This window comes from Triplophysa rosa, linkage group LG15 (assembly GCF_024868665.1).
Source record: "Triplophysa rosa linkage group LG15, Trosa_1v2, whole genome shotgun sequence".
NCBI classification, from domain to species: Eukaryota; Metazoa; Chordata; class Actinopteri; order Cypriniformes; family Nemacheilidae; genus Triplophysa; species Triplophysa rosa.
The window spans coordinates 14,428,870-14,443,649 of record NC_079904.1 but is presented as its reverse complement, the minus strand read 5'-3'; the positions used below and the strand labels follow the sequence as shown (position 1 = coordinate 14,443,649).

Below are 14,780 nucleotides of genomic sequence, written 5' to 3'. Positions count from 1 at the left end.
GCACACAGAGAGAAAGTCTTTCTGCACGGCCACATGAACAATGAACTCAGTGAATGTATAAGTAGGGGAAGTCAGCCGTGTGCACTTATTCGTAGGCTGAATAAAAAAATAGCACTCTGGTCTGTTCATGCCTTTTCAGCATTTTATATCACAAAGAACAAACAAGCCACATTTAAGTTAAGGACTTGACGTGTAGCAGGCATATGTACTGGAATACAACAACAAGACTTATAGTGTAAATTGAATCCTAAAAGACAAGAAAAGATTTTGGATGCGCATGACTCCTGAGGCTTCCTCCAGATACAGCCGCCCCATAGGGCGAAAACAGTGCTAGGTAGCCAGCACTGAGCGGCCATGAGGTAAAGCTCCAGAGAGGTCTCTGTTTGGCCATCACACAGCCTCAGAGCGAAGTCTCAGACCAAAGCTACAATGGAACATATGTTTTCCCAAACGCACCGCATCTGGCGAAAGATTACCAAACAGCACTGCAGTGTCTGCCCACATTAACACAAAACTAAAGCTCTGTTAAAAAACCTAGCATACAGAAGAAGAGTTTTAATTCAATTTAAAAATATTTATATACACATTTAAAAATAAAGGTGCTTAAAAGTTTCTTCACAGCGATGCCATAGAAGAACCATTTTTGGTTCCACAAAGAACCATGCAGTCAAAGGTTCTTTAAAGAACTATCTCTTTCTTACCTTTTTATAATCTGAAGAACTTTGTTCACCACAAAGAACCTTTTGTGTAACAGAAAGGTTCTTCAGATGTTAAAGGTTCTTTATGGAACCAAAAGGTTCTTCTATGGCATCGAAGAACCTCTTAAAGCACCTTTTATCCATTGTTGCAAAGCAGCTTTACATAAGTGCAGCCGCAGAAAAAATATAGATGACTTTTGTTTTGCATTTCAGCATATAGAGTATTGTGGCAATTCCAGTCCAATTTTTAGGAATGATATAAAGTCACCCAAGTCGCTGGATTATTTACAACATTACAAGATGTTGGCTACGTAGAGCATTCCATAAAACAACTGGTTATAGAACATAGCCCTAAGTTACAATGAAACACCAAATAGGGCGAATGAGTGTCTGCAAGGTCTGCAAGAGTGCAATGTCTGTATAAAAGAAAATACAGAAGACAACAAAGAACTGCGAATACAAAAGATCTACAGCACTGAACTTCCAGGATGTAACGGAGCATAAACACAGATTCCTCTTTCCCGTTGAGGGAAGTTTTTTTGCTAACCACGTTCCCATTGGGACTTCTGCTAGTTAGCTCTCAATTTATCTTGGTGTCAGTGCTGAGGAGCTAAAGGATGTTTGCCGGAATGAGCATCTTTTCCAGGTAACTATCAGATGCTTAGAGAAAGATCTGGAAGGATCTCAACGGGTTTCACTGTTGCCATGGCGCCCATCTTCATTCTTCATTTTGCTTTTCTAGTTGCTATTATCAGAAGTTTGTGCCCCTCTGGGTAAGTCACCATCAATGAAATCACTGCGATTTCATCGTGATTGTGGTAAGAAACCATCTCTGAGAGAGAGGATACATTCTCACCTGGTTTAAAAAAATATTCATAGATAATTTAAACTCTGGAGACACAAACAAACACCCCTACAGGACTGGGAATACTGATGTCTTGTGTTGAATTCTTGATACACAGATGCTTTGCATATTTCATGGATGGGCAAAATCTATTCCAATAGGATTTCTTTGCCTTTTGGGAGCAACTTACATGGAAACCTGCATGACTACACACACACACTTCTGCCTAAATCTCTTTTTCCACCAGAGGTATAGGGTCACAAGGACCGAAGCTCTATGGAAGAGCATTATTATACAACTAATTACAAAAAGCTCCAGTCATGTAAATAAAACAGAAATATCAAATAGTGTTTTGTATAAAGTGTTATGAAGCCGTACCATAGCTTTATGTGAGAAACAGATCAAAATGTACTTTATTATTTAGTGATAAACTCTCCCCTATGTGTTTTGAGCCGAGCTGTGAAATAAGAGTAAAAAGATGTTTGCCCAACTAAGAATATCTAAATATCATAAATGGATCCCTTTTGGCTGGAAGGGTGGAGGAAACTCTCCATTACAAGTTAAAGTAATTCAAATTTTGCATAGATATAGGCTGTTTATTGACTATAATTTACTTTCATTATGGAATCCAAAGCTTAGACCCTCAGCCCCTTTTTATGCACCCTGAAGCATACAGCAATTGACTTGATAAAAAAATAAAAACTCTTTGATTATTTACTCTTGCCATTTCAAACCTTTATGACTTTCTTTCTTCAGCAGAACACAAAATTAGACATTTTGAAGAATGTTGGTAACCAAACAATGGCGGTACCCATTCACTTCTATTGTATGGACACAAAACTAATGCAAGTCAATGGGTAAGGCCATTGTTCGGTTACCAACATGCTTCAAAATATCTCCTTGTTGTGTTGAAAAAAAGTTATACCGGTTTGAAATGTCAAGAGGGTGAGTAAATGATGACAGCATTTTCATTTTTGGGTGAACTATCCCTTCATATTGACTATAGATGTGCCCTACCTACAACTTTTCGGTGCATGTAAGGTCAATATAATAAAGTTAAGGGTTAAACATCATCAATCATTATATCAGTATCTACAGTATTGCATACCCATGATGCACCTCATTGATAGAAACAGTCAATTACTGTCAGCTGATGCTTTTAATACCAAACCGACTCTCATTTGTTATTTGACATGAGCTATTCATGAAGCAATATTTAACCCACACCTGGTGTGTGACGTTTAACAAATGCCCCTTTAGATTAACAGCTCTCGTATTTACCTAACAAGGCCATGTGCCAGTCTATGCATAATCTGATTGTGGAGTTAATATGTATTAGTACATCAAGGGTCACAAGCAGCATAGATTAACATTTTGATAAGGGCAAATAGTTCTTGATTTACAAAGTGATCACTGTAGATGATTTGAGTGTTTTTGGCTCTGTGTGATGTCATGTATAGTTTATATATTCTATGCAGGTACAGTTGAGGGTCATCTGTGCCGAAGTAGTGTGCATGCAGTCACCTGTGATGCATAATATTTTTTTAACTATTTAAAGAAACGTGCCTGATACATTCAAGTTATTTTGATTACCAGATAAAACAGAAAAACGTCTCGGTTACGGATGTAACCTCGGTTCCCTGATGGAGGGAACGAGACGTTGTGTCGAACCGACAGATGGGGTTCGTCCCTGAGAACCAATCGCTTCCGACTTCTTAGAAAAGGCCAATGAAAATTGGCGAATGAAATTTGCATGCCGGACTCCGCCCCCGGATATCCGGGTATAAAAGGGAGACGGCGTGCCTCATTCATTCACCTTAGTTCTGAGGAGCCTGAGACCTCTCATGACTGCTGCAGAGGACAGCACGTGTTGTGGCAAGGAGGACACAACGTCTAAGGTTACATCCGTAACCGAGACGTTCCCTTTCTGTCGGTCTCTCGATGTTGTGTCGAACCGACAGATGGGGTTCCTATGGAAAACGCCATAACACTGTGCCCTGACACAATCTCTAGCGAAGCGGTGGTGACTGGCCTGGGCGTGTCAGCCGTGAGCGCTACCGCAAAATTGTAACCTACCAGTGGGTAGGTAGGGGGTCCCAGAGCTTTCTTGAAAGGTGGGAAGGCCCCTGCCTTCGGCCTCAAAGGAGGCGGCCTTGTTTCTCTAACAGCGAGAAGCCGCCCGGTACCGTAAGGCCACTGGGTAAGCGCTACTTCCTCAAGTGGGGGATGCGCTACAGAGACCACTTCCTACCGCAGGGAGGAGTCTAGTGGAGATACCAACATGGTCTCACCGATAGGGGAGAGCTCATGGGAAGAAAGTGCGGACTGAAGGAGTTAACCGCGAGGTGGAGGTCCACCTAGGGAGGTCATGGGTTACCAAGGTGGCAAGCAGCATGAGGATACATCAGACGGAACCGCCCTACTGGGGGGTTGCAACATCTGGTAGCACTAGGTCCGGTTAGAGCTATGTTGCGAATAACTCCAGAGATACCCGGCCTAAGGGGCAGGGCTGCTCTGCCCAGCCCGCCTGCAGGAGGTGCTTGCTAGTGATGGATGGAGTGCCTGTTCTTCACCCAGTGGGGGAAGAAGGGAGGCTAGTTAGTGCGCTGACCCCCTTAGGAAAAAGGGGGGAAGGTACTGTCATAGGCGTACACCCTACCGGCCGCCAGTCTTGCCTGATGCCTGCAAGACTCGAGCCGATACCGGTTTTACGCGGAGGCTGTAGGACCTCGCGAAGGTGATGGGTGTAGCCCAACCCGCAGCTCTGCAGATGTCTGCCAGAGAGGCGCCTCGAGCCAGTGCCCATGAGGAGGCTGTACTCCGTGTGGAGAGAGCTCTCACCCAGTGGGCGTAGGCGATCTTAGGACAGGTATGCCACAGTGACGGCATCCATGATCCAGTGCACCAATCTCTGTTTGAGACAGCCCTCCCTGCTGATCTCTGAAACAGACAAAGAGCTGCTCAGAGCTACTGTGGCTCTGCATGCGGTCCAAGCAGAGGCACAATGCACATACTGGACACAACACGGATGAGGTTGGGTCTTCCTCCCCGGTGGGGAGCGCCTGTAAGTTCACCACCTGGTGTAGGGGGAGTGGTGGGAACTTTTGGCACGTAGCCGGGCCGGGTTCTCAGGATAGCGTGAGAATCACCGGGCCCGAGTTCTAGGCAATCTGTGGACACGGAGAATGCTTTTAGGTCCGCTACCCTCTTGAGCGCCATCCGGAGAGCCGTCTTCATCATGAGGTGAGAAAGAGCGGCATCTCCAAGGGGCTCCAGGACCGCATCAAGGTCGCAAGAGGGTACGGAGCGCGAGTGAGGCGGTAGCCTTCCCGCGTCCCATAGGAACCAAATGATCAGGTTGTCCTAGCCTGAGTAGTGGTCTTAACCGCCGCAGGGGGTAGGCCACTCAGGATCTCCTCGTTCCGTCCAGGGGCCAGACATGGAGGTTCCAGAGGTCTGGCCCGTGATGCCATAATGTGCCCTTCCCCTGGGAAAGCAGGTCCTTCGTCAGGGGAATCGGCCAGGGGGGAGCTGTCGTCAAGAGCATTAGCTCCGAGAACCAAGTCCGGTTGGGCCAGTATGGCGCAACTAGTACACTTGATGCTCCTCTTCCCTGACCTTGCACAGGGTCTGTGCAATGAGGCTCACTGGGGGGAAGACGTACTTCTGCTTGTCCCACGGCCAGCTGTGCGCTAGAGCATCCATGCCGAGTGGGGCCTCGGGCGGGGAGTACCTTAGCGGGCAATGGGTGGTGTCCAGGGAGGTGAAGGGGTCTACCTGAGCCCGCCCGTACTGTACCCAATGAGCTGGCTGCGCGGGGGTGGAGTCGCCACTCTCCGCGAGGCGTCAACTGACCAGAGAGCACATCGGCTGTCTGGTTCAGGTCGCCTGGGATATGTGAGGCTCGTAGGGATCTGCTCACCTGCGGACTCCACAGGAGGAGGCGTCGGGCGAGTCGTGTTAGCTGCCGTAAGCAAACGCCACCCTGCCGGTTTAATACGCTATGGCAGCTGTGCTGTCTGACCGGACCAGCACGTGCTTGTTCTGCACGAGAGGTTGTAACCCCTTCAGTGCGGGTAGCACGTCCAACAACTCTAGGCAGTTGATATGCCTGCGCAGGCGGGGGCCCGTCCATCACCCCGACACTGCGTGCCCATTGCACACGGCACCCCAACCCTGCAGGGAGGCGTCTGTCGACCCTGACACGTCTCGACCTGCCTGAGAGGGACCCCCGTCACCATCCGCCTGCTGCCGGTGTGCCACGCTCTCCAGGGAACTCGACTCTGTAACCAGTGTTGGAGCGGTCTCATGTGCATCAACCCGAGGGGTATCACCACCGTCGAGGATGCCATGTGCCCAGGAGCCTCTTCCCGCTGACTGCTTGAAATATTCCAGGCAGTTCAACACTGACTGAGTGCAGTCGCGCTGTAATGGAGACAGAGTTGAGTTCCATACCAAAAAAGAGGATGCTCTGCACAGAGGAGAGCTTGCTCTTTTTCGGTTGACCTGTGGTCCCAATCGATCTAGGTGCCGGAGCACTAGGTCCCTGTATGTACATAACAGATCTCACGAGTGTGTCAAATGAGGGGAGTGAGGGCGGCTTCCACAATCTTCGTGAAGACTCGTGGGGACAGGGACAGACCGAAAGGGAGGACTCTGTACTAATATGCCTGACCCTCGAAAGTGAACCGTAGGAACGGGCGATGACGAGGGAGAACTGAGACATGAGAGTAAGCGTCCTTCAGGTCGATTGCCATGAATCCATCTTGACATCTGATAGATGCCAGGATGCGCTTCTGCGTGAGCATCCTGAACAGCAGCATGAGTAGGTGCCTGTTCAGGGTACGCAGATCTAGCGACCCCCGCTTTTTTTGGGAACGATGAAGTACGGGCTGTAAAACCCGTTGAACATCTTGGCTAGAGGGACGAGCACGATCGCTTACTCACCAGAGGGGTGGCGACCTCGGCCCGAAGCACGGGAGCATCCTTGCCTCTGCTGTAGTTGAGAGGATGCCCCGAAACTTGGGCGGGCGTCTGGGGAGTTGGATCGCGTAGCCGAGATGGACCGTATCCCGTAGTCACCGTGACGGTTTGGGAAGCTCTTGTCAGGCTCCCAGGGACCGAGACAGGGAGGCTAGGGGTACGTTATGCTTCATCGACCTCCCGGGGGTGGTTCGATGGCTGGCAGTGCGGATCTCTCGCCGTGGGGGGGACCCCCGGAGAGGAGACCGGCTCTGCAGTTTTACCTGCCTGGCGATGATGTAGCACAACGCACCATCGAATGAGAGTGCTTAGGCTGATGATTATCCTCGACATTGGGTCTTGCCACAACGTCGAGTTGCCGAACACCGTCGTGTAGAGGGTGAACGCGGCTGTGATAATACCCAGACGATGATGTGGCACAACGCACCATCGATTGAGAGTGCTTAGGCTGCTGATTATCCTCGACATTGGGTCTCGCCGTGACGCAACGTCGAGTTGCCGAACACCGTCGTGTAGAGGGAACCGCCCCGGATCGACCACCAGCAATGGAATGGCTGGGGTCGGGCCCGAAGGTATTCTCTATCTCCCTGGGGTCTTCCCATGAGGGCCGCTTTGGCTTCCGCCGCGGCTGCTGATGGGGTGGTGGTCTCCTCTTCGATGTCTCGAAGAGGACCAGGGCTGCTGGGAATCAGACGGTGCACGGGATCTCGGCGGCCAGAGGGTGGTCGAGTCGCGGCTGGGGAGGACATACTTGATATCCTCTGTCTGCTCCCTAACTCTCGAGCAGACAGAGCATCACATTGGTCGCCCGAGAGCGAGGTCGGTGACGCCGCGGAGTTCCTGCATAAGCGCTGGGTCGGTCTTACCCTCGTGGAGCTCTCTCCTCGCATTGGCCTGCAGGAAGGCCATAGCATGGAGAGAGGGGACAGCTTGGCCCGCAGCAGAGTAAGCTCTTGACACCTCAGATGCCAAAAAGCCTACGTGCTTTGGACGGGAGTCTAGGTCGAGCCCCTGGGGGGCTCAACCTAGATGAAAATGATCTAGCTGCCCCACCATCGAGGGAAGAAAGGGTGATGGAACTAGTTGACGTGTACGCGCCGAAGGGGGCGTTCCAGGTCGTACTAGGTTCCTCATGCACTTCCGGGGGAACACGGCACTGGGAGCGAGTGCGGCTTGGAGCCGCTCTCAAGCCCGATGTACCGTGTATCCAGCCGCGAGTGTTGGGAGAGGCAGTGCGGTGCACCGCAACCCAATGCCAGCGGCCCGGGAAAGCATGGCTGACATTTCGACGTCTGCTTCTTCCTGATCTCGACCCCCCGAGGGAGGGATCTTCAAGGAATCGTCGGAGTCTGATGCCAGTAAGTCACCCTCCGATGCTGTACCAGACATCTCATCATCACGTACCGTGTCCGATACGTGATTGAGGAACAAGACGGTGGGACCGTCTCATGGGGAACAGTCACACGAGCAAGACGAGGTGCGAACGGTCCGCGAGCCAGTGGCTGACGGATTAGCGCTCACAGTAATCCTCATATCACCCTCGCTGCTCGCCGTAGCGGGCGGCAGGGCCGTAGTCCTGCCGTCATGGAACGGGAAGCAGACGAGGTGGTGGCTGAGTCCCGTGGGAACACAGCCACCCGTGACGCAACGTCTGAATCGTCAACTGCCCGCAGTGCAGGCAGGACGTATCCACAACATCTGCCCCAGCGTACTGGAAGCAGACATCGTGTCCGTCCCCCTAATCGATGAGTGTGTTGCACCCAGGAGAACAGCGGGACATGCCACGCTGGAGAAATTTGCTCTTTTAGAGAAAAAACTCGAACACTTCTGGAACCGCCGAGACGCCCAGGGGAAGTCGCTGCAGGAAGGGACAGTCCACTGCACCACGTCGTAGAGCCAGCAGTCTTGTAGTTGCTACTTGAAGCGAAGTCTGTTGATCATGAGCGAAGGCTCTGAAGAACAAAAGGTGAATGAATGAGGCATGCCGTCTCCCTTTTATACCCGGATATCCGGGGGCGGAGTCCGGCATGCAAATTTCATACGCCAATTTTCATTGGCCTTTTCTAAGAAGTCGGAAGCGATTGGTTCTCAGGGACGAACCCCATCTGTCGGTTCGACACAATGTCGAGAGACCGACAGAAAGGGATCTATTGTTACTATAGTAAAACAATGGTTCATTCTCATAAGCAATATTAATATTGAACATGCAGCTATTATAACCATTAGATTTGCATTTTTGTTCTAAGTAGATTTTTTTAATGAGCCATGAAGCTTTAGATCAGTACAAGAGTAACCAAACAGGCTCTATCATTCATTGCATGAAAGACTTCTAGAAAGACTTTGTAGAATTAGAGAAGATTGTATCTCCTCTAGTGCATTTCAGCTCTACGAGTTCATTTGAGAATGAGTCCTCTGTCTTAACCCCATATCTTCTCGTCTATCCATCCGATTGGATATCACCGAGAGTGTGAATGTGAAGTATGTGCACACCCACTGACAGCAACCTCAGCTGGGCACAGGTGCCCAGCCACTAAAGACCAGAAACTGACATCTGGTCTCTAAGGGGACATTCCAAATGTGTGTGTGTGTGTGTGTTTCAAGAGATCCAGTGTGGGATTAATGTCAAAGGACAAGTACTTCAGTTTAGCAGTGCCACAATTTGACAAGAAAAATAGCCACTGGTTAAAAATAGATTTTACAGAAAGAAAGAGAGGGAGTAAATGGAGGGAAAAAATTGGGATATGACAATGGCCATCAATCATGTATACAAAGATACACAAGGAATGCTCCACAGTTTACTCCAGCACAGGCCTTATACAGCAATCCCGAACATAAAGTGACAGCTTGTCGGTCTCATTACACTGACGAGAGCTACTGTGCTAACACACTCTCCACACAACCACACAAACAGGCTCGGTTAAAAATGCATTCCATTGACCTGGTAATGGTCTTTTGTGTTGTGTAAAAACAGCAATTAATATAATTCAATTATTTGTCAAGTATGGTGACCCATACCCGAAATGTGACTCTGCATTTAACCCATCCAGAGAGTAGTGAACACACACACAGCAAGTGGTGAACACACGTACACCCGGAGCAGTGGGCAGCTATCACTGCAGCGCCCGGGGAGCAAGTAGGGGTAAGGTGCCTTGCTCAAGGGCACCTCAGTCGTTACCCGCCGGCCCTGAGGATCTTACCGGCAACCTTCTGGTCACGAGTCTGACTCTCTAACCACGACTGCCTTTTTTAACACTGGCGATATTACTGTGCAGGTCTCATTAAAAAAATATGGAGTTATTGGTGTGTTTTACCAGCCACAGTATTGATTTGTTTCATTTAAAACCAAGTCGTTGTAACAATAGCCACTCTTTCACTTTATCAGATTAATAATAATGCTGAATTAATTGTTAATTGTTTTACATTGCACGTTGTTCTACCCTGTAGCTCAGTAGTTAGAGCATGGCGCTAGCAACGCCAAGGTCATGGGTTCAAATCCCAGGGATTGCACATACTCAAATACAAATGTATAGTTTCATGCAATGTAAGTCGCTTTGGATAAAAGCGTCTGCCAAATGCGTAAATGTACCCCACAGGCAATTATTAACTTTGTGAAGTAATCACATGAGCAATTCTAATAATATCCACCTGATAATACCCTACCTTTTATATTCCATTTTTGTGTAAATTATATTCCATTATGCTGTATAAATGTATTGTTTATTGTTATTTATTGTATTCCATTCTTGTCTCTGTGTACTGCTGTTGTTGTTGCTGTGCACTGGATGCTTCTTTTACCAAAACAAATTCGTATGTGCAAACATACTTGGCAATAAAGCTCTTTCTGATTTCTGAATTATATCCTGTATAATGTCAAGTTAAAGAAATAGTTCACCCAAAAATGAATCATTTACTCACCGTTTTGGCATATCAAACCTGTATGACTTTCTTTCTAATGTAGAACACAAAAGAAGATATTTTGAAGAATGTTGGTAAACGAACAATGGCGGTACCCATTCACTTGCATTGGTTTTGTGTCCGTACAATAGAAATGGTAACGGTGTTGTTTGATGTACCAAAATTCTTCAAAATATCTTATTTTGTGTTAAGCAGAGGAAAAAAATGTCATACAGGTTTGAAATGACAAGAGGGTGAGTTAATGACAGATGACAGTATTTTTTGGGGGGTAAAACTATACCTTTAAGAGGAATGATGTTTATGAAGAAGTACTTGCGCCCTACTGTTTGGCAAAGACAGAGCAAAAAAATTGGGGAAATCAGCGTAAAGTTCTTACCTCTGGTGGTCTCATCTTCAATGGGCTGCTTGAAGACAGTGATATCCTTGAACGTGCAGAGGAACAGGACCACCTTATCGTTCTCGTTCCTGATGGGGGCCACCTGCATGTAGAGCCACACAGGGGTTCCTGACAGCACCAGAGGAAAGCAGCAAGAAGGAGGGGATGAAAGCAGGACAGAGTATGAAAAGTGATATGTGGAAAGACAAATTTATAAAACAAGGATGAGAATATTGGTGGAAAGAGGATGTCATGGAGGTTAGGTGTCAGGTGAACAAAAGAGGAATTAATGACCGTGGGTTTATGGTGCAGAATAGAGATTACAGGAGAAGGACAGACGAGATGGGAATTGAGAAAGAGGAAGGAGACGGGAAGATAATTGAGAACAGGACCCTCAGTTGACCAGTATGAGAATTTACTCTATACCCGTGTGCCTAATGGGTCATTACGGCGGAGTTTAACAGGATAGCTTTATCTTGCGGAGGACTGGAGGCAACATGGGGATATTGATCTTAATAGTACCTGCATTAGAAAAATCTGAGAGCACAGAGGACGTCATTGTGCCCTAATGTCAGATGCCTTGTGGCATAAATGAACAAATGTACCAGCAAGAATGCTGAGTTTCAATCTACTGTAAGTGAATATAGTAGGGTTGCACGGTGTACCGGTGCTACGGCAGCATTGCGATGCTAAAGCTTCAAAATACCCGCGATGCCTCTCTATTTTTGAAAAAGTAGTATCGTAGTACTGTAGTTAATGTTGCATATGCGCATTAATATTTATTTGAACACTTACATCTGGCTTTTTGGGGTATTTATCTCCAAAATGAATGTGTGTTTTGAATGTCTCAGACGAGTTAATGATTCAAATTGGCGATTTGAACGAGTTGGTTAAATGATTCACTAACTCAGTGGAAAATTGACGCCACCTAATGGCCGTTATAGTTCTGCATTTAAAGTAAGCCTAATATTTCCCTTAATAAAGACTGCTGTATCAATTAAATTTGTCCAACATTTGAATTAGTTCCTACGTGAAAAATGATCTAGTGTACTTTAGTATTTACTACAGTAAACTACTAAAACTCGTAGATACTAGTGTTTTTGAGTCTTATCATAGTAAATATTTAAGAATACTACATTATTTATAGTATTTACAAATGACTAAATGTAAATGTATTTGCTACAATTTATCCAATTACTACAGTTAACACAACAACATTCTAGTGCAAAGTATAATACAGTTTACTATAGTAAATACAAAATGTTTAATCTAAATCTGTGTTTTTTGTATAGATTTGAATTATGGCACAGCATCGTGATGCTACTTGGTATCGAGATACTTCAGCTGATATAGTATCGTAAGACATGTTTATGGTACCGTGACAACCCTAGAATATAGGCATATCAAACTGAGTAAAAAGTTCACTTTCACAGGCATTTCAATGTCATAAAATACACATTATAAAAAAGTCCATCTTTAAATTCTGATTACACATTTGATAAATATACTATAAATATACCTGCAACAGCAGATTCGAACTTAAAGGGATAGTTCACCCAAAAATGAACATTCTGCCATTATTTGCTCACCCTTTTGTCATTTCAAACCTCTATGACTTTCTTCTGCAGAACACGAAAGAAGATATTCTGAACAATTTTGGTAACTGAACAACAGTGGTGCCCATTCACTTCTATTGTATGAACACAAAACCAAAGCAAGTGAATGCATCACTGTTGTTCCGGTGCACCAACATTCTTCAGAATATCTTCTTTTGTGTTCTGCAGAAGAAAGAAAATCATACGGTTTGAAATGAAATGAGAGGGTAAATAATGACAGAATTTTCATTTTTAAGTGAACTATCCCTTTACAGGAATATTGGCATGGGGCTATATTGCCTTGTAACCGAATTAACCTAAAGTTAATATAATAAATTATTTACATAAAATATATATTTTTAAATAATTATTAACAATAAACATAATTTTATTTTATCATGGGTACGGGGTCATCACGTTGCATTGAACCCAAGGACCCCATTTCACTTGGGTGGGTATAGAGAAAACTTATCGTTCTCTTCAGCCATCATTTTCATTTATTCAGCTTCAAACATGAAGCATTTGTCTCACTCACCGCTAAGCAAAAAATAATTTCTGGAAATACTCACTGTTCTTCTTATAGAGCAGCACTTCAACGCAAATGGATTCATAGTTATCAAAGGTCTGTCTGACTTTGTCTATCGTCTTCTTGTCTGTCAGCTCGCCGTACATGAAACTGCCAGGTGGACGGGGAGAGAAAAGGGTAAAAGGTATAAAAAAAAAAGATGGCAGAATGAGAAAGGTGGATGTTAGAGGAAATGAAAACAGTGAGACAAACAGAGAGAGCAGAAAAAGAGAGTTAGGTGAGGGCACACACACCTGTCCTCCCAGTAAACCCTATCATGTCTTTCATTGTCAATTAATTCAGTGAGCATGTGCGCTGGGGGGCGTGGCTGATGACACGGGCTGTCAGGTAGTGCAGACGCTCTATTTCACATGAACAGAGAGGGGAGGCTGGTCAAGCAGCCATAGTTCCGACATCTACCCTTTATGTTATGTATTAGGAAGGGAACATGATACAGAGGCTACTAAACCAAATGAGAATTTACATTTTGTAAATATGGTCTTTGTCATTACCTCTTTAGTTTTAGAACAGACTATATATAAAGTGCATCTAAATACAGTATATAAAGATAAATATACTTATCTACTTTCAACCAGGTTTTAAAATGGCTGATGTCAACCATTAAAGAGCAGAGTGTCTCAAAAAGCTCATTTAATAAACAAATTAAAACAAACTTAATCAACATTTACAGAATTGTTACTCAAATTTTACCAAAAAATGTTGAAAGACAGTAAATTATCACTATACATTGGCAAAGCTGTAGGTTTTTTAAGTGGCTCAAGGGAAAGTTGGCGGTTTAAGCTTGTAGGCCGAGGCTGATTGATCTTTATCAAAAAGGAAAATTTGGAGAAGATCTGAGAGGATCCCATAGTGCCATAATGTCAGATGCCTAGAAGCGTGAATGAACAAATGCATCAGCCAAAATGCTGGGTGAACAAATGCAGGAAAAACTGGGTTGGAAAAAATAATGGGCATTTTAAAGCAACACTCTGCAACATTTGCTCACAGGCTCCCCCATGTGGTTGATAAGCACAGTTGTCTGTTATCAGTGTTGTAAATAATGTCGCTGTATAAGCTTCCCCGTGGGAAGCGCAATACAAGGGAATTTGTTTACTAAGCTGATTAAACCGGCGAATGCAGAAACGTCATTTGGAAATCACATCGCACTCTTCAGCATGCAGGGGATTGGCGGGGCTGTGCGTACCGACCCGAACACAGAATTTACAGAGTGTAGTTCTAGCCGTTATGAGGCTGCTCAGGTAGCAGCGTCAGTAGAATTCGTCCAGTTAAGAATTGTTCTACCACTGAAATCATTTAAGAGACATTATTTTAAGGTCGAAAAACTACAAAGTGCTGCTTTAAGGGTAGTATGACATCATAAACACACGTTGTCCCAGTTTATATCTAGTGTGTTCTGTTTCTGATTAGGTAAAATGGTAAAGGTACTAACAGCTTTTGCTGTTAGTAATGAATCTGCCCAGCCAATACATCAGTCAGTTAAAAATATATTTACATGTTAATTGTTTTTCTAGCTCAACTTCAATACAAATTCTTCATTTTTTAAATCGATTTGTGCAAAGCCCTGCACATGACATTAGAAAAAAATGTAACTATATTGTTCCCTTGATTTATTAACGTGAGCATGCTTTGCTAATTCCTATCCTTTTTTAGATTGTGCCCATGTTTTAGGTAATCGTGCCCACATTTTACTAATTTATCCTCCTACGACCTGGCGTCCACATATGTGGACATCACATTTTTGGTTGTGTGCACGATAATACTTAATTCTGTGTAACTGGAACCT

General features: G+C 45.4%; 1 protein-coding gene across 2 annotated transcripts in view; it reads right to left on the bottom strand.

The window, feature by feature from the left end:
- The window catches only part of kcnh5a (potassium voltage-gated channel, subfamily H (eag-related), member 5a), a 91,545-nt gene that overhangs the window by 64,693 nt on the left and 12,072 nt on the right, over positions 1-14,780 (bottom strand). For both annotated transcript variants that reach the window (XM_057353731.1, XM_057353732.1), the window contains exons 3-4: positions 12,981-13,087; positions 10,817-10,945 (exon numbers count right to left, since the gene is read on the bottom strand). In XM_057353731.1, coding sequence (XP_057209714.1) covers positions 10,817-10,945; positions 12,981-13,087 — 236 coding nt within the window. The remainder of the gene's footprint in view (positions 1-10,816; positions 10,946-12,980; positions 13,088-14,780) is intronic.